Source organism: Nicotiana tomentosiformis, chromosome 2 (genome assembly GCF_000390325.3).
Source record: "Nicotiana tomentosiformis chromosome 2, ASM39032v3, whole genome shotgun sequence".
NCBI classification, from domain to species: Eukaryota; Viridiplantae; Streptophyta; class Magnoliopsida; order Solanales; family Solanaceae; genus Nicotiana; species Nicotiana tomentosiformis.
This window is the reverse complement of record NC_090813.1, coordinates 15,287,153-15,308,046: the sequence shown is the minus strand read 5'-3', so window position 1 is coordinate 15,308,046 and position 20,894 is coordinate 15,287,153. Positions and strand designations below refer to the sequence as shown.

Genomic DNA, 20,894 nt, shown 5'->3' with positions numbered 1-20,894 from the left:
CACCCTCGGGTACATGCGCGGTAAGATGGAATAATGATTTGGTGGGTTGGAAACAACTCTTGACACGTTCGAGGACAAATGTATGTTTAAGTGGGGGAGGATGTATCGACCCGGCCGGTCGTTTTGAGCGTATTAGTCCCGATCCACTATTTACTGCATTTCCCGTATCTGTTTCTTCTTTTGTGACTTGCCGGGAGGTCTTGTTTTGGTTTCAGAGTATTTTGGGACACTTAGTCCCTAAAACGGAAACTTAAGTCTTAGGGTTTTGACCGTAGTAGGAATGGTGCAAAAACGACTCCGGAATAGAGTTCTGTTAGCTCCGTTGGGTGATTTTGGACTTAGGAGCGTGTCCGGACTGTGAATTTGAGGTATGTAGCTAATTTAGGCTTGAAATAGTGAAAGTCGTATTTTCGGAAGTTTGACCGGGGGTTGACTTTTTGATATCGGGATCGGATTCCGATTCCGGAAGTTGGAGTAGGTCCGTAATGTTGAATATGACTTGTTTGCAAAATTTGAGGTCAATCGGGCATGGTTTGGTATGATTTGGCATCGTTTGTAGAACTCGGAAGTTTAAAAGTTATTTAGGCTTGAATCCGGGTGTAATCGGTGTTTTTGTGTTATTTTGAGTGATTCGAAGGTTCGCCTAAATTTTTATTGGGTTATATGACTTGTTGGCATGTTTGGTTGAGGTCCTGGGGGCCTCGGGTAGATTTTGGGTGGTTAACGGACTTGATATTTGAGTTGATGAAGCAGCTGAAGAGCTGCTGCTACTTGTGTAACCGCACCTGCGGAGTGGGCACCGCAGGTGCGAGCACGCAGAAGCGTGGCATGAATCGCAGATGCGGGAAAGGACATGAAAGATAGGGGTCGCAGGTGCGAAGAATTTCCCGCACCTGCGGTAGCGCAGATGCGGACAAGTGGACGTAGGTGCGGGGGCAGCTAGGAGAGAGTGACTCCGCAGAAGCGAGGCCAAGGCCGCAGATGCGCGTTCGCAGGTTCGAAACCTGGAGCGCAGGTGCGGGCCCTGGAGGTGCAAGTAACTTCCGCAGAAGCGACATTTTCACCACAGATGCGGCATCGCAGGTGCGACAATAGGTCCGCAGATGCGAAAAGTCAGGGCAGAAGGTTTAAAAGCAAGGGTTCGCGATTTTAGTCTTATTTTAACATTTTGGACTAGGACTTGGGGAATTTTGGAGAAGATTTTTGAGGTGATTATAGAGTAAGCTTCTTGTACTCGTTTTGGATCACAAAACTTTTTTCCCACTGATTTCCCCACCTAATTAGTGAGATTTTGCAGTGAAATTTGGGGGTTCAGGGCTTGAGAATTGGAGAGTGGATTTTGGGGATTTGGATGACCAAATGGTGTCGGATTTTAATAAATTTGGTATGGTTAGACTCGTGAGTGAATGAGCTTTTGGGTTTTGTGACTTTTGTCGGATTTCGAGGCATGGGCCCGGGGGCCCGGTCGAGCCTACTTCGTATTTTTTCTTATAATTTCGTGTTTTTCTTGTTGAATTGATTCCTTTAGCCTATATTAACTATACCGTACTGCTTGTGGCTAGATTCAGGGCGTTTGGAGACTGATTCGAGGGGAAAAGGCATTTCGGAGTAGGATTTGCTCGGTTTGAGCTAAGTAACACTTTCAAACTTGGTTCTGAGGGTTCGAAACCCCGAACTATGTGCTATACGATTGGTATTGAGGTGAAGCACATGCCAAGTGACGGGCGTGCGAGTGTGCACCGTGAGAATTGTGGCCTGGTTGATTCCATGGCACTGTATAGTGACTCTATTTTGTTGATATCCGCATTTTCATCTTGTGATAAAGTAATTGAGCTGTCAATCATGCTTGATATCATGTTTAGGCTTTATGCCGGTACTATTGGGACCCCTAATGGTCGTTTCTTGCTGTCATCTCACTGATTTCATTGATATTATGTACTCAATCATGTTCATGCATTTCATATCATATCTCCGTCTCAGTTATTATTTATTGATACATCATATCATTGTTTCGGGTTAGTTTTCATGATATTGTGAGCCCGTGAGTGACACTGGAGAGATTGATGACTGAGTGAGGCTGAAAGCCTTATTATGAGTGACAGTTATGGGATCGGGCTGCACGCCGCTGCGGTTATACTGATGTTATAATAGCGCTTGGGCTGTAGGAGCCCCTCCGGATTCTGTAACACACCCCCAGTGAGCGCGGTTGATATTATTGAGGGATGGATCTTCCCTGGAGATGGATCTTGTACGAAGTACTTGATACCTGGAGATGGATCTTCTCCACAGGACTGGATTGGCCTTCCTCGGTACTGGATGACTTATAGTCAGTGATGTATATGTTCCGTGATGGATCTTTCCTGGGCCGTATGGGCCATACACAGTTCCGAGTGGTTGAGCATTCGAGAGTGTGAGCACATGAGGCTGACAGCATGGTGCATCACATATAACATGTGCATTGGCATGTAGAGATAGCAGAGTTATATTCTTTACACTGTTTGGATATGCTTCACTTTATTGTTTTGAGTTGCCTATTTAATTTGAAAGCATGCCTACGTTTCTATATAGTTATTTCTATTTTATCTGTACCGGTTGAGTTCATCACTACCTTTCAGTCCAAAGTTTGGACTTGTTACTTACTAAGTTGGATGTACTCACGTTACTCCCTGCACCTCGTGTACAGATCCATGCATTTTTGGTCACGGCGTCAGTTGCTGATTGAGACTTCAGACTTCGGAGACTACAAAGGTAGCTGCACGACATTCGCAGGCCTTGACTCTCCTTCTATATCACTAGTTTTATTTTCAGTTTATTTCTCTAGACACTGTAGTGGATTGTATTCTGATTTAGACGCTCATGTACTCAGTGACACCCCGATTTTGGGATGGATTGTATTGTATTTCGGATATTTCTATTTAAAAAAAAAGGCTTTCCTAAATTATTAAATTGCTTCCGTCTTTATTTTAAAAGATGTTTTTAACTGTGTTGAGATGTTGAGTTGTGGCTTACCTAGTTCCACGATAGGCGCCGTCACGACGGTTAGATGTCACCTGACCTCGTCACTACTCTACCGAGGTTAGGCTTGGCACTTACTGGGTACCTTTGTGGTGTACTTATGCTACTCTTCTGCACATGTTTTTTTGTGTATCGATCCAGGTGCTTCTTATCAGCCCCGCTACTAGCTTAGAGTGCTTGTTGTTATATGAAGACTTCAAGGTACATATGCTGCGTCCGCAGACCTCAGAGTCTTTCTCTACTCCTACGTCATTTACTTTCCATACTTCTTTTGATAGACTCTGGTGTATAGAGATACTAGTTTTCCTCCTGTAGCTTGTGGCTTATTATGTCCTTGGTTTTAGGAATACTGTGTATTATTAGATTGTTGGTTGTTGTAAATGCCAAGCGGCATCGTTATCTGCTATTTAGTTATCTGTTACAGTTAGTTGTTGAGTTTTGTTTCCATTTTTGTTATTTCCACATCTTCGTTAGGCTTACTTAGTCGTAGAGACTAGGTACCGTCACAACATGTGCAGAAGAGTAGCATGAGTATACCACAACGGTACCCAGTAAATTCCAAGCCTAACCTCGGTAGAGTAGTGACGAGGTCAGGTTAGGCCCACTAGTATATAATATGTAAAGTAGGAAAATATAACAGTATAATAAGAGACTGGAATTTAACAAAAAGAAAACACAACGATATAACAATGCAACACACAGGGATAAACAGTAGGGAATCTCCCGAGATACCGCCTCATAGTCTTAAAAGTAAATATACAGGGAGAACTCCCGAGGAACCGCCTCGTAGTTTCAAAAGTAAACGTGCAGGGAGAACTCCTGAGGAACCGCCTCATTGTCTCAAAAGTAAATATACAGGGAGAACTCTCGAGGAACCGCCTCGTAGTCTCAAAAGTAAATATACAAGGAGAACTCCTGAGGAACCGTCTCGTAGTCTCAAAAGTAAATATGTGGGGAGAACTCCTGAGGAACCGCCTCATAGTCTCAAAAGTAAACACACAACTCAACCGATAAATACCATAGTTAACAGCAAGAATTCTACTGTTAAGACTGATAAAGAACAAGGAAAAACATGAAATCAACTAGGCATGCTTCACAGAGTTCAAATAAGCAGTTAAAGCACGTAGACATGCGATATTAGGCTAATCAGGATAACTACGCATGTGGAATAGCTCAATTAAGAATGAAAACAGACTAATACTCATTTAAACGGTATAACTCAAATTAAAGGAAAAACATGTTACTACTCAGTAAAATAAATCGAGTTTTTCAACAAATAGACTGTGTACGTACTCGTCACCTCACGTACACGGCGCTCACATATCACGACAGTACCAAATCTTAAGGGGATTTCCTCCACACAAGGTTAGCCTAGTCACTTATCTCGAACCAAGCTCAATCAATCGGTGACAATGCCTTTTCAACGAATATCCGACTCCGAATGGACCAAATCTAGCCAAAATCAATTACATAACATAAATATAACAAGAAGGAACTAATCTAGCTAATGAAATCAAAGCTAAAGCAAGAAATTGAAAAATCGCTCTAAAAAGCCTCCCCGGGCCCACGTCTCGGAATCGGGTAAAAGTCACAAAATATGAATACCCATTCACTCACGAGTCCACTCATACCAAAATTACTCAAATCCGATACCAAAATCTTGATCAAATCCCAAAATTTGACCTAAGAACTTTTCTCAACTTTTCCCCAAATTTTCAACTCCAAATCCGAAATTAAATGGAGAAAACAACTATAGATTAATGGAATACAACAAAAAAATGAGTTAGGAATCATTACCCCAAAGCTTCCTCTGAAAATCCCTCGAAAAATCGCCAAATTCCGAGCTCTCAAGTCCAAAAATGAAGAATGAAATCAAACCCTCGCACTTAGCCTTTTTTCTGCCAATCAAACCGCTTCTGCGGGTCTTTAACCGCATCTGCGGAAATTCCATCGCAGGTGCGGTTTTCACTTAAAATCCATCGCCCACTCCTGCGATCAAAAGGTTGCACCTGCGGACCTATGTCCGCTTCTGCGGTCCTCCACCGCTCCTGCGATCTCTCCAGCGCATCTGCGGGCATCGCAGATGCGGAACTCACCTTGCACCTGCGGCCCCTGACCACTCCCTCCAAATCCGCTTCTGTGCTTAATCATCTGCACGTGTGGCCCCGCACCTGCGGTCTCCCCACTGTAGGTGCGAAAACACCAGATGCCTGAAGGCTTCAGCAATTTCCTAAGTCCAATATTTCTTCCGTTAAGCATCCGAAACACACTCGAGGCTCCCGAGACCCCAACCAAATATACCAACCAATCCTAAAATACGATACGAACTTAGTCGAGCCCTCAAACCACATCAAACAATGCTAAAATCACAAATCATCCTCCGATTCAAACTTAAAGATCTTGAAACTTCCAAATTCGACAATCGATGCCGAAACTAGCCAAACCACGTCCGATTGATCCCAAGTTTTGCACACAAGTCGTATTTAACCCTACAGACCTATTCCAACTTCCGAAATTGGAATTCGACCCCGATAAAAAAAATTCCACTACCGGTCAAAATTTTCAAAATTTTGACTTTTATCATTTCAAGCCTAAATGAGTTACAGACATCCAAAACACAATCCGGGCACGCTCCTAAGTCCAAAATCACCTAACGGAGCTAACAGACCCGACAGAACTCCATTCCGGAGTCGTCTTCATACAGTTCCGACTACGGTCCAAAACCTAAGCCTTAAACCTCTGTTTAGGGACTAAGTGTCCCAAAACACTCCAAAAACCAAAATGAAACATCCCGGCAAGTCACAATAGCTGAAATAGGTACGGGGAAAGAAGTTAATAGGGGATCAGAGCTATAACTCTCTAAACGACCGGCCGGGTCGTCACATAAGTGTTCTTAACTCAATTTTGGTTAAAGTACCCGAATTTATGGTAGTTTTTAATATTTAATTGGTGGATTAAGTTTGAAACAATATGAAAATCCCTAAATTTAGATTGAAGATTTGAGGGTCAAATTGATGTTAGAATTTAGTGATTTTGGTATGGATGGACTCATGGTTGAATGTGCGTTCATATTTTATAATTTTTTCGGGTTCCGAGACGTGGGCCCCACAGGCGATTTTTGAGTTAAATTTCGAATTTTGTTGGAAATTTAGTATTTTCATATGGAATTAATATCCAATAATTTGTATTGATTAAATCGAATTAATTGTGACTAGATACAAAGATTTCGGAGGCCAATTCACGAGGCAAAGGCATAGCGGAGTAAAGAATTACCCAGTTCGAGGTAAGTGAGTTGTGTAATCTTGTGTGTGGAAATTCCCGTTAGGATTGGTATTGATATGGAAATTTTGATGTGTTAAAAGCCGTATACGCGAGGTGACGAGTGTGTAATGGGCTAAATGTGGAAAACTATGGTTTTAAATTGTGTAGATCTCTGTTACACATTAATTAAATTATTTTATCCTGTTATATTCATCATAGTTGATCTATTTTTATATTTTAAATTTGCCTGACATTTTCGTGCTAATTGCTTTACCTGTTTAGTTAAAACTCTATTTCTTTTATTCTATGCATTATTTGAAGGTTGGATTTCTTAATTTAAATATTATTAAAAATAAAGTATTTCACATTTAAAAAAAATTGGTATTGAGGCAAGGTGTTAAATTTGTGAAATATTATTTTGTTGACTCATTCACTTATGAATATTTGCGAGATTTTTTATTAATTGTGATTGAGCCGTGAGCTCCTTATTGTGATAATAATGTTGTTGTTGATTTATTTTGGCAAGTTGAAATATTTGGGCACTTGAGGTATAAATTGTGATATTGATATGCATGCGGTGGTATAAGGTCTGGGTGTTGAAACGCATGCGATGAGATAAGAGTGGCTTGATACATATGGCTAGTAGGGGAAGTACTAGAAGTCATGCGATATGATAAAGGTGGCTAAAATGCGGGATGCTATTTCGGAAAAAATATTTTCTTTAAAATTAAATGTGAAGGCTCCATCGGTGATATAAGGAAATGAGATACTGTGAATTTATTTATGATTTGGGACTACGAGGAGGTACCTCGGGAACGCCCTTGTTGATATTTCTTTATGGCTGCATTTGCCTTTGGTTATTTTGGTAAATTCTTTAAAGTTATAAATTTTTGTTTTCTTTCCGCGAGGTATTAATTGTCCTTATTCTGTGAAGTTAAATTGTGACATACTGTTTACTTGATTCATTCCCATGGTAATTTTGTTATTATTCTATTGTTAAACTTTTTACCCTGTCTTTTATTATTTTCAATAGGGCCTGACCTGAACTCGTCACTACTCTATCGAGGTTAGGTTTGGCACTTACTGGTTACCGCTGTGGTGTACTCATACTACGCTTCTGCACATCATTTTGTACAGATCCAGGTACTTCCTACCAGAACAGGTATCAGTGAGCTAGTCTCTACGCGGAGACTTCAAGGTACATCTGCTAGCGTCCGCAGACCTCAGAGTCCCCCCTCTATCCTTATTATGTTGTTTGATGCATAAATACACTTAGTATTTCTCTTAGAAGCTTGTGACTTATTTCTACTGAGTTTATGGAGTTGTAACTAGTTGAATCGCGGTTTGATTTATTTTAAATGTTGAGATTTGAGTTTCAGTTTTGTATTCCGTATAATTAATAGTCTTACCTAGTCTTAGAGACTAGGTGCCATCATGACATTCTACGGAGGAAAATTGGGGTCGTGACAAGTTGGTATTAGAGCTCTAGGTTCATAGGTGTTATGAGTCACAAGCAGGTTTAGTAGAGTCGCGGATCGGTACGGAGACGTTTGTACTTATCTTCGGGAGGCTATGGAACTGTTAGGAAAATGTTCACTTCTTTGATTCCTTATCATGCGCATTTGTTGACTTCGAAATTCTAAATCATTATCTTTCTATTCTATCACAGATGGTGAGGACACGCATAACTGGATCTGATGATCAGACACTCGTGCCCCCTGTTGGAGCCGCAAGATGCCGGGGCAGAGGCCGAGCCAAAGGTCGAGGAAGACCACGTGGTGTAGCAAGAGCACCTGCACGAGCTGCTCCAGAGGAACTACCACTAGCTCCAGTTGGAGAACTGGCACCTGAGACGCTTGTTACTACTCTCGCACTTCAGGAGATTCTTGCCTAGTTTTTGAGCATGTTTGGCACTCTAGCTCAGGCATGGTTAATTCCACTTGCTCCTGCCACATCTCAGGCCGGGGGAGGAGCACAGACTCCTGTCGCCCGTACCCCATAGCCGCAGGCCCAAGTTGACCATGCCCTAGAGGTTATACCAGTGTAGCTAGTTGGCCCAGTTCGGCCCGAGGTTAGGGCAGCAGTTTCAGAGGGGGAGTAATTCAGGCTCGAGAGGTATTTTCAGCTGGTGATACCCAGATCTCAAATCAATTTTGGAGAATACCCTCACTCCCTTAAGCTGGTCAAATAAATCATCAATACGTGACAAAGGATCACTACAACAAAAAGTGGTTTTAGCGGCAATTATTTAGTGACAATAACTTAATTGCCGCTAAAGTATTCAATGAAGGCAAAATACTAGTAGCCAAAGAATATTAGCGAGCAATAAATATATGTTTAGTGGCAATTCAAGAGAATAGCCCGCAAACTTTTCCTCTTCCCTCCAATTTAGTTTTCCCTCTTAATATTTTCCCTCCGATACAATTTACCACTCGATTTTCCTTAAACAAAATATATCTCATTGTACGGCCTTCAACTATTACGGTGAAGCCTCCATAAGCTTTGCAAAGTTGCTGAAGTAAGAAAATCTACCATTGCAATTTGGCCTTCAACAAACAAAATTCTTCCAGGTTGTAGGTATGATTTTGATTCCTCTCTATATCTCTATTTCTAGATCTCAATTTCTCTCTATACACCTTCTATCCCTATCTGTATCTTTTAGAATTTAGGGTTCGATTATTATGACAACAGAAAGATTCAACCTTTGACCAATATATTGACTCAATACTTAAAAGCCCAACTCAACCAATCCGAGAATCATCAAGATTTGATCCCAATATCAAATTATTCATTAAAATCAATATCAGATACAAAGCTCAACATCCAAATTACTACTTACTAGAATAACTTTTATTAAAAAGGGAAATAATAGGAATATTTAATTTTGATGCATGGGCAAATTATGGATATAGTCTAAATTGGTAATTAATTTATTAGATGTTGATTATCTTATCGTGTCTCTAAATTTTAAATTTTTTAGATTTTGTAAATACGTAATACTGCTTTCTTCTTGAAGTTGATGGGTGTAACTTTTCACCCTCTTGTTAATAATCAGAAGTTTAATTTAGTTTATTACTTTTTTCTTACTGTGATATATTTGTTTTGGTGCTATATCCTTAACTCTGTTGTGTTATTTCTCCATCCCGATTTCTTTTATACAAATTAACTTCTCAAATATCAAATGAAACTTCATGTTGAACACTTTTTTGGTCATTATGTTATGACAATTGTGAAATCCATTAGTGAAAAAATATGAAATTTCAATCTAATTTGGAATTCAAATGCGATAAAAGAAAAAATAATTTTGGAACAGTGTGTGGATGAAAAAGGTGAACTAGGTAGTTAGATTTTCCACCAGTTGTGCTTAATATTTATATGCTCTTAGTATAATTCAGTACTTGAATAAGATAAATTAGGTAAAACTCTTCCCCAAGGAACTAATAAAATAAAGGATTACATAAAATTCTGTTGAATCCGGAGGGTCTGTAACATCTGTTTTGAGGTTTATTATCAACTTTTTATTTTTCTTGACTATGCTAGTGGCCATATAGGATAAAATGTGTGTGTTTTATGGCTTGTTTGGATGGTTGTTACCCATTGTGTCACGACCCAACTCCCTGTCAGGCCGTGATGGCGTCCAACGCCGTTGCTGGACAAATCCACAGTGAACAACTTAGTAATTTCCCATTTAGCTTTACTTATTTTAAAACACTTAGTAAATAAAGGATTTTTAAGGTAAACAAATGAAAACATTTAAAAGCAGTTATAACTATTGAATTACAACCCAAAAACCAAAGTATACTAATACGTGCCAAGATTTGGTGTCACAAGTATGTGGGCAACTAGTAGAATATACAAACGATGACTACCCTACAAAAGAGAAACCCCGACATGCTGTTGAACGACTCAGAAGGGGCAGCTCACCGTGAAGTCTCGGTCCAAGATCAAGTATACGCGCCAGGCGGTTAGCTAGATGCACTAGCCTCAGATCCTGTACAACTAAGTACAGAAGTGCAGTATGAGTACATAAACAATATGTACCCAGTAAGTATTCCGCCTAACCTCGAAAAAGTAGTGACAAGGGGTCGACTTGACACTTACTAGGCTAATAATAATATAATTAAAGTACTATGCTAAGCATGGATATCATGAATGATATTGTCAGTTCAACAACAGGAAGAGATAAGTCATTTTTTCATAATTATAAAATAAATTTCAGTAATACTATTTAGTAACTTACATTTCAAGGCATTTAAGCAAAATAAATCATGGAGAATTTTCAAATAATTAGCATGCGCAATTATGCCGAGGTCGTACAGTTTGATCCAATAAAATATTTAAACTGTGCACTGCCGGAGGGTTGAACGGCGCGAACCATAGATGCATCTATTTACTACCGAGGCGCTCGGCCCGATCCACAAATAACAATTATTTTCAAGAAAAACACAGGTTTCTCATTTACAGTCAAGTATCTCATACAAACTTTCAGTAAGTGAATTTAACCTTATACAATCCTTTTATCAATTTCTATCATGACTTAAGTGATTATATTAGCAAGTAAAGGCACAAACATTCCAAGTATAGCATGATACATTCCAAGTATAGCATGATACGGGTCCTAAACTACCCAGACAATAGCATAATAATAGCTATGTACGGACTCTCGTCACTTCGTATGTACGTAACCCCCACAATTAGGTACAAACATTCATTTAATTCACCTATGGGGTTAATTCCCTCTTACAAGGTTAGAAAGGAGACTTACCTCGCTTCAAAGTCTACTTTCCAATTCAAGAACGCGTTCAAACCTCCAAATTTGAAGCCAAACGATTTGAAACTAGTCAAACATTACATAAACTAATCAATTTATGCTCAAAAGTTCATAATTTCACCATTTATGTCACGCCCCGAACCTGGGGAGGCATGGCTAGCACCTGGTGCCGTGCTGGCCCGAGCGAACCATTTTGTAACTCATTTGTTTTTCTTCTGTAATTATCATGGGCCAACATGGCCACAACTCATAATGTATAACTATAAGTGGGCAACACTGTATTAGTGAACTATTTTTCTTAAAACATGAATACATATGGGCCGTCAAGGCCTCTGACATACTGTATAATATGAATCTATGTCTACAAAGCCTCTAAGATTATTTGACATTAAATGGGACAGAGTACCGACCTACCCATAAGTCTGTAGCAAAATTCTGACACGATGACTCATAGACTCGGATGCACTCCGAATGAGGTGAAGTCTTACCGATCCTTCGCTGAATGCCAATCTCGTCTACTATGAGGGTTCGTCAAATTAATTATCTATACCTGCAGGCATGAATACAGCGTCCCTAACAAAAGAACGTCAGTACGAATAATGTACTGAGTATGTAAGGTAGAACTGAAACATAACAATAAGTCAACATTAATTAAGGACATATAAGAATTAACCTGAATCTCTTATGTGTCACCGTAAATACATACTTATTATAATTATATATATATAATGCTTCTCTTTAACACTATTTTCCATATCGTATGATACATGACTGTCCAACTGATCAGTGGTAACTGCCCGACCGGCCGTAACTCGGTGGTAAATGCATAGCTGCCCAACCGGTGAAAAATAATAATACATAACTGCCCAACTGGTGGTAACTGCCCGACCTACCATAGCTCGGTGGTAAATAAATATGCATGTCTTGCCAACCGGTGGTAAATAATGATACATAACTGCCCAACCAGTGGTAACTTCCCGACCGGCCGTAGCACGGTGGTAAACGAATATACATGAAGATGCGTGTATCACTATATTATAAATATTAACATCTTTATCAAATACCTCAATAGGGAACTAGATACATATTTAGACATGCTTGAATATCACTTTACGGGAATGAATAACATAGACATCCTTAACTGCTAAGAGTAGAACCACTTATGGAATAGCATTACGTTTACGTATCGTTACTTGAATCATGCCAAAAGAAAAGAAGGGATAGCCTTAACATACCTGGAGTAGGAAAAAATCTGTATGATATTTTTTTGAGAAGAATTGTACCGTACTCCCTTAAAATCGCAAAATTTCACGCTATATAGTAAAAATGGTCTCTGTACGAAATGTTTTGAAGCAATACGTTGCTATTGCAATCCATGAACTTTGCTGAAGCTTTTTGACGTGAAAGAGTTAAAGTTATACAATTCAAGAGCTTTGGGATTTTGACGTGAAATGTTAGAATTATACAATTCAAGGATTGGAATTTATGAAAAAAGTGTAGTATAAAGTGATGATTAGGCACCATCCCCTCTTAATTGTAACATCTTGCAAATTTGAATTTAAGAGTCACTCAAGAATCATGTATTGTTGCCACGTGGGGAAAGTTTAGGCTTATCCAATATTAGCCACTTAATTCATTAATTAATTAGGTAATATCCCGCTATCCGGTAATTAATTAATTACCCGTATAATTAAGAACTATCTCAAATTACTTAAAATACCATCCACTTTTAACACACTTTGTATATACCCTACTATCGTGGTCATGTGGTACCATATAAAATCAATACATGCACTATTATTTCATTAAAACATCCGTATATGTGTGTGTGTGTGTGTATATATATATATATATATATATATATATATATATATATTCTCAACTTCTAATTTTCCTAATCTCATACAAAGAGAAAACATTTCGTATGCTTAATTTTTAAAATGGTAAAATGATAATCTTCTTTTCTTGTGAGAAAATAATTTCTATCTTTACAATAAAGAAAATCTCATAAACTTTCTCATATTAGGTATATAATTTATCATATCCGAAAATAGTATTAATGGTAACTATCCAAAATTATACTTATAAAACTTTTACTAAAATACTTCACTTAAAAGAAAATACCACATTAACATAATATCTAACGGTATCAATGTTGTTAAACTTACGGAGTCTTACAATAATATAGTCACAAATCCTCTATAATCTCATGAATGGTCTTAATCCCTTCTAGCTCATATAGATTACTGTGACTAATTCTAATATTAAATTGCGGGATGTAATAATTTAAGTGAATACCCAACCTAAATTGCAAGATTCCTAAAATACACTCTCGGGCCCACGTGCATAGATTCCGAAAAGTTTTAAAGAAAGTTGTTACCCATAATCTTAGGAACATAAATATATGATTTTTACTAAATTCCATAACGAATTTCGTGGTTAAATCTCATTTTTATCAAAAATTTAGGTTTTCATCTAAACCCATAATTTTCATTAATTTACATGTTATAATCTACCCTTAAACTATGTATTTAACTCATATTGTGTAGAAATTATTTACTTCAAAGTGCTAAGTGAAATACCCCCTCTAAGAGCTCGAAGAAAAGCCCAACAATGGAAGAAATGAGCTAAAATAGCCTAACTCCTGTTTTTAAAAGTTTCTGTCCAGGTCTGCCTTCTTCGCGATCGCGGAAGAGGTCTCACGATCGCGAAGGCAAACGGCCCAGGCCCAGAAAAATTTACTCATCGTGATGCAACAGGAGCATCGCGAACGCGGAGGCTCGCTTGGTCTACCCTACGCGAACGTGAGGGCTTCTTCGCGAACAGCGGCCACCCAGCTCTACCTCTTTTACGCGAGCGCGGGCCAGGTCACGCGAGCGCGAAGGCTAGAGGGCCCAGAACTCCGCGAACGCGGTCTACGCATGTGAACGTGAAGGGAAAAAGCTCCCCAGCCCACAGTACCCCAAATCCTTCATCGCGAACGCGAAGGTCTGATCGTGTTCACGAAGAAGGAAACCAGAAGCAGAAATCTGGTGTGTTTCAACTAAACTCCGGGCGGTACGGAATGCACCCGAGCCCCTCGGAACCCCGTCCAACTACTTCAACTAGTCTATAAACATAATACAGACTTGCTCGAACTCTCGAAACGCGTACAACAACAACAAAACCAAGAATCACACCCCAAAACTAAATTAAATCAAACTTTGAACTTCAAGTTTCTTAATCGCTCCGAATGCGTCGAATCATACTTAGACTACTCGGATTGACACCAAATTTTGCGTGCAAGTCTTAAATGACATTATGGAACTATTTTCGGTCTCAGAATTCCATTCGGACCTCGATATCACCAAAACCTATTCTAAACCAAATTTAAAGAACTTCAGAGTTCTTCAAGAACCAACTTTCACTATTGTGCGCCAAAACGCTCCCGGGTCATCCAAAACCCTATCCGAATATATGTCCAAGTCCGAAATCATCATACAAACCTATTTGAACCGTCAAATTCTAATTCCGAGGTCGTTTATTCAAAATATTGACCGAAGTCAAACTTGACCTTTTAAGCCAACCTTAAGGAACCAAGGGTTCCGATTCCAACCCAGACTCTCCCAAATCCCGAACCAACCATCCCCGCAAGTCATAAATTAGTAAAAGCAAGTACGAGAAGTCTTATTTAGGGGAGCGGGGTTCTAGACAGTAAAACAACCGGTCGGGTCATTACATTCTCCACCTCTTAAACAAACGTTCGTCCTCGAACGGGTTTAGATTCATACATGAAGTGCTGAATAACTGTGGATATTTGCTCTGCATGTCCTCCTCGGACCCCTAGGTCGCCTCCTCGACTGGTTGGCCCCTCCACTGAACCTTTAATGCGAAAATCCTCTTGGACCTCAACTAGCGATCCTGTCTAGAAACAATAGCAATTGGCTTCTCCTCATGCCCCAAGCTCTTATCTAGCTGAATAGTACTGAAGTCTAACACATGAGACAAGTTGGCGTGGTACCTCCAGAGCATAGACACGTGAAAAAACTGGATGAACCCCTGATAGGTTGGGAGGTAAAGCAAGCTCATAAGCAACCTCCCCAACTCGCCTCAACACCTCAAATGAGCCTATAAATCTTGGGCTCAACTTGCCCTTCTTTTCGAATCTCATAATACCCTTCATCGGCGAGACTATCAAGTGAAGCTTCTCACCTACCATAAATGATACATCACGCACCTTCTGATCCGTGTAACTCTTCTGTCTGGACTGCGCTGTACGAAGCTCCTGAATTAACTTTACCCTTTCCAAGGCATCCTTCACCAGATCAGTACCATATAACCTAGCCTCGTCGGGCTCAAACCATCCGATGGGAGAATGGCATCGCCGACCATATAAAGCCTCAAATGGGGACATCTCAATGCTGGACTGATAACTGTTGTTGTAAGCAAACTCGGCCAAAGGCAAGAACTAATCCCACTGTCCCCCAAAGTCAATCACACATGCTCTTAGCATGTCCTCCAATATCTGAACTGTACGTTTTGACTGGTCGTCGGTCTTGGGATGGAATCCTGTGCTGAGCTCTACACGAGTCCCTAACTCATTTTGTATGGCTCTCCAGAAATGTGAAGTGAACTGAGGGCCTCTATTGGATATGATGGAAACAGGCACACCATGCAACCGAACTATTTCCCGAATATAAATTTGGGCCAACTTCTCTGAAGTAAATGTAGTCACAACCGGAATGAAGTGTGCCGACTTGGTCAACCTGTCGATAATGACCCAAACTGCATCAAACTTCCGCAAGATCCGTGGCAACCCAACTAGGACGTCCATAGTGATGCGCTCATATTTTCACTCAGGTATAGTCATCTGTTGAAGTAGGCCACCTGGACTTTGGTGCTCATACTTGACCTGTTGGTAATTTAGACACCTAGCTACATACTCCCCTATGTCTTTCTTCATCCGCCGCCACCAATAGTCTTGTCTTAGGTCACGATACATCTTTGCAGCACCTGGATGAATAGAATACCGAGAACTGTGTGCCTCCTCTAGAATCCTCTCCCTCAAGCCATCGACATTAGGATCACATAGATGGCCTTGGAGTCGCAGAACACTATCATCGCCAATAGAAACCTCCTTGGCACCACCCTTGTAGTACTGTCTCTCTAAGAAATGCCAAGTGCGGATCGACAAACTGTCGGGCCTTGATCTACCCAAATAATGAAGACTGAGCAACAACACATGCAAGAACTCGGTTGGGCTCTGAAATATCCAACCTCACAAGTCTGTTAGCCAAGGAATGAATGTCCAAAGCTAGTGGCTTCTCCTCCGCTGAAATATATGCCAAGCTACCCATACTCTCTGCCTTCATGCTTAAGGCATCCGCGACCATATTTGCCTTGCCCAGATAATAAAGAATGGTGATGTCGTAATCCTTCAGTAACTCGAGCCATCTACGCTGCCTCAAATTGAGATCCCTTTGCTTGAACAAATGATGTAAGCTGCGATGATCGGTATAAACCTCACATGACACCCCATACAAATAATGCCTCCATATTTTAAGAGCATGAACAATCGCGGCTAACTCTAGATCGTGCACAGGGTAATTCTTCTCATGAATCTTCAGCTGACGCGAAGCATATGCAATAACTTTCCCCTCCTGCATTAATACACAACCCAAGCCAACGCGTGAAGCGTCGCAATATACCGTATACATCCCTGAGTCGGAAGGCAACACTAGAACCAGTGCTGTAGTTAAAACTGTCTTAAGCTTCTGGAAGCTCGCCTCACAAATATGGGACCAACGGAACGGAGCACCCTTCTGGGTCAATCTAGTCAGAGGTGCTGCAATGGATGAGAAACCATGCACAAACCGATGATAATAACCTGCCAACCCCAGGAAGCTCGTGATCTCGGTCGCCGAAGTGGGACGAGGCCAACTCTGAACTGCCTCAATCTTCCTGGGATCCACCTTACTACCTTCTCTTGATACAACATGCCCCAAGAATGCCACAGACTCTAGCCAAAACTCACACTTGGAGAACTTAGCATATAGCTTCTATTCTCGCAAGGTGTGAAGTAGCACTCTCAAGTGCTGCTCATGCTCCCCCAGGCTACGTGAGTAAATCAAGATGTCATCAATGAAGACAATAATGAAGGAATCAATATAAGGCATGATCACCCGGTTCATCAAATCCATAGACGCCGCTGGGGCATTAGACAAGCCGAAAGACATCACTAGAAACTCATAATGACCATATCTGGTACGGAAGGCAGTCTTTGGAACATCTGAATCTCGAATCTTCAACTGATGTTACCCTGAACTCAAGTCGATCTTAGAAAATACCCTAGCACCCTGCAATTGGTCAAACAAATCATCGATACGCAGCAACGGGTACTTGTTCTTGATGGTAACCTTGTTCAACTGGCGGTAATCAATGCACATCCGCATAGTCCCATCTTTCTTTTTCACAAATAATACTGGTGCACCCTAAGGTGATACACTTGGTCTCACAAACCCCTTTGTTAACAACTCCTCAAGCTGCTCCTTCAACTCCTTCAATTCTTTCGGAGCCATATGGTACGGTGGGATGGATATAAGCTAGGTGCCTAGAGCCAAATCAATATGGAAATCAATGTCACGATCTGGCGGCATGCCTGGAAGGTCAGAAGAAAACACATCGGCGAACTCTCGGACTACTGGCACTGAATCAATCGTCGGAGACTCTGCGGTGGTATCCCGAACATAAGATAGATAAGCCAAACAACCCTTCTCGACCATATGTCGAGCCGTCAGAAAAGAGATGACCCAACTAGCTGTACTAACTGAGGAACCCTTTCACTCCAATCTCGGTAATTCTAGCATTGCTAAGGTAATAGTCTTGGCATGACAATAAAGGATGGCGTGATATGGAGATAACCAGTCCATGCCCAGGATGACCTTAAAGTCGATCATATCAAGTAGCAGAAGGTCCTCTCTAGTCTCGTAACCACAGAATGTGACCACACAGGACCGGTAGATTCGGTCCATAGCCACATAATCGCTCACATGAGTGGACACATAAACAGGAGTACCCAAGGACTCACGAGGAATATCCAGAAAATGAGTGAACAAAGATGACACATATGAATAGGTAGACCCTGGATCAAATAAAACCGAAGCATCCCTACCGCATATAAAAATAGTACCTGTGATCACGGCATCTGAGGCCAATGCATCTGGTCTGGCCGGAAAAGCACAGAATCTGGCTGGAGCACCGAGGGGCTGGCCCCCGCCTGACTGAACAGTAGCTGACTGGCCTCCCCCTGCCTGGCCTCCACCTCTAGGATGACCCCTACCAGCTTGCCCTCTGCCCCTGGGCGGTCGGACAATCGGTGCTGAAATCATGGGCTGCTGGCCCTGTTGCACTTCTTGCCCCGAAGCTTGGGGAAGAATCTACTCATGTGATCGAGATCTCCGCACTTAAAATAGCCCCTCGGTGCGGCGATATGCTGCCCTGATGTCTGACCCTGATGGACTATCGACCTACTAGAAGAAGCTTGAATAGCCAGTGGGCGGTATGAACTCTCCGGCATGGCACTAAAATAGGAGCTGGATGAACCCTGGTGACATGAGCACCCACTGGAAGAACCCTGGATGGCTGGTGAGCGGTAAGAACTCTCTGGCATGGCGCTGAAATAGGGGCGCGTTGGAGCACCTCGAGGATATGGTGGTGATGAATATGGGAGCCTGCTAAGCTGACCCCTCTCAAACTGACCTCTGCCCCTAGCCGAGGCACCTATAAACTCTCCAGAGAAACGGGCCCTCTTGTCCTGCTGCGTCTGTTCTCTCCCCCTCTGATGGTAGCCCTCAATCCTCCAAGCAATCTCCACTACCAGCTGATAAGAAGTCCCCATCTCAACCTCTCGGGCCATATTGGCCATAATACCGTAGTGCAACCCCACAACAAACCTCCGCACTCTCTCTGCGTTCGTAGGAAGAATCATAAGTGCATGGAGAGACAAGTCAAAAACCTCGCCTCATAGTCGGTCACTAACATCTGACCCTGCTCAAGCTGCTCAAACTGATACCGCAACTCTTCCCTCTCGGAGGGTAGAATATACCTATCCAGGAAAAGCTGTGTGAACTGGCTCCAAGTCATGAAAGGAGAGCTCGATGGTCTGCCAAGAAGATAAGACTGCCACCATCTACGGGCCCTGCCCTCCAGCTGGAAAGTAGTGAGGTCAACCCCATGAGACTCTAGTATCCTCATGTTGTGCAGTCTGTCCCTGCACCTATCAATGAAATCCTGGGCATCCTCATGACACTCGCCTCCGAAGACAGGAGGGTGTAACCTAGTCCACCTGTCCAATAACTTCTGCGGATCGCCGTCCGCAGTCGGTCTAGGCTTAGGTACCACCTTGAGCCATTATTGCACTTGCGATAGAAATTCCACAGGTGCGGCATCGCATGTGCGACTGGTGGTCCGCAGGTGCGAGATCGCTGGGCAGAAAAGAGGAAATTTCGAGGGTTTGGTCTCATTTCCAATTTTGGGACATTGAGAGCTCGGATTGGGCGATTATTTGAGGGATTTTTAGAGAAAGCTTTTGGGTAACGATTCTTAACTCCTTTATGGTTATATTCTACTAATCTATGATTGATTTCATCATTTAATTTCGGATTTGGGTTGAAATTTTGGAAAAAATGGGAAGAAGTTCTTCAACTAAAATTTAAGGTTTTGATTGAGATTTTGACATCGGATTTGTATAATTTTGGTACGAGTGAACTCATGAGGGAATGACTGTTCGTATTTTGTGACTTTTACCCGATAACGAGATGTGGGCCCGAGGAGACTTTTCGGGAGCGATTTTCTAATTTCTCACTTTAGTTTTGATTTCATTAACTAGATTAGTTTCTTATAGTTATATTTATGATATGTAATTATTTTTGGCTAGATTTGGGCCATTCGGAGTCGGATATTCGTGGGAAAAGCATTGTTACTGATTGATTTGATCTTGGTTTGAGGTAAGTGGCTTGCCTAACCTTGTGTGGGAAAAATCACCTTAGGATTTGGTGTTGTTATGATATGTGAGCGCCTTGCACGCGAGGTGACGAGTGCGTACACGGGCTATTTATAGAAAAACCTCATTTTTACTGAGTAATAGCCTGTTTTCATCTTATCTGAGTATACTAAGCATGTGTAGTTATCTTGTTAGCCTAGAATAGCATGTCTACATGTCCTACTTCTTTCTTGACTTGTACTTAGTCTAAATTGTAGGTTTCTTATTGTAATTGTTATATTCATTTGTTTGAGTTGCGTATTTATTTTGGGACTACAGGATGGTTCATCGGGAGTTCTCACTGTATATTTACTTTTGAGACTATGAGGCGGTTCCTCGGGAGATCTCCCTGCACATTTACTTTTGAGACTACGAGGCGGTTCCTCGGGAGTTCTCCCTACACATTTACTTTTGAGACTACGAGGCGGCTCCTCGGGAGTTCTCCCTGCACCTTTACTTTTTGAGACTACGAGGCCGTTTTTTGGGAGTTCTCCCTTCACATTTACTTTTGAGACTATGAGGCGGTTCCTCGGGAGTTCTCCCTGCACATTTACTTTTGAGACTACGATGCGGTTTCTCGGGAGTTCTCCCTGCATATTTACTTTTGAGACTACGAGGCGGTTCCTCGGGAGATCCCCAACTGTTATCCATGTGTTCTGCGTTGCTACTTTGCTATATTCTCTTTGTTTAAATTTCAGTCTCTTATTATATTGTTATATTCTCCTGCTTATTTATTATATATCAGTGGGTCTGACCTGACCTCATCACTACTCGAACGAGGTTAGGCTTGGCACTTACTAGCTACCAATTGTGGTGTACTCATGCTAT

The 20,894-nt window shown here is 41.4% G+C and overlaps 1 protein-coding gene across 1 annotated transcript; it reads right to left on the bottom strand.

Moving 5' to 3' along the window:
- Positions 1 to 15,494: 15,494 nt before the first annotated feature.
- Positions 15,495 to 18,941, bottom strand: LOC138904371 (uncharacterized). Its single transcript, XM_070192873.1, has 5 exons — positions 18,536 to 18,941; positions 18,216 to 18,449; positions 16,735 to 16,871; positions 15,934 to 16,289; positions 15,495 to 15,669 (listed from the first exon to the last, which is right to left on the bottom strand). Exons 1-5 carry the CDS (start codon positions 18,939 to 18,941, stop codon positions 15,495 to 15,497), a joined length of 1,308 nt encoding a protein of 435 aa, XP_070048974.1.
- Between the last annotated feature and the right edge of the window lie 1,953 nt (positions 18,942 to 20,894).

Excerpts from the sequence above, each read along its gene's own strand:
- LOC138904371 (XM_070192873.1), bottom strand. The coding sequence starts at position 18,941 with ATGGCCCGAGAGGTTGAGATGGGGACTTCTTATCAGCTGGTAGTGGAG. Across the intron at positions 16,872-18,215 it reads CTCAGATGCCGTGATCACAG|CACCTCTGACTAGATTGACC; the intron begins GTACTATTTTTA and ends CATCCATTGCAG. Across the intron at positions 16,290-16,734 it reads CCGACTCAGGGATGTATACG|AGCCCAACCGAGTTCTTGCA; the intron begins GTATATTGCGAC and ends TGGATATTTCAG.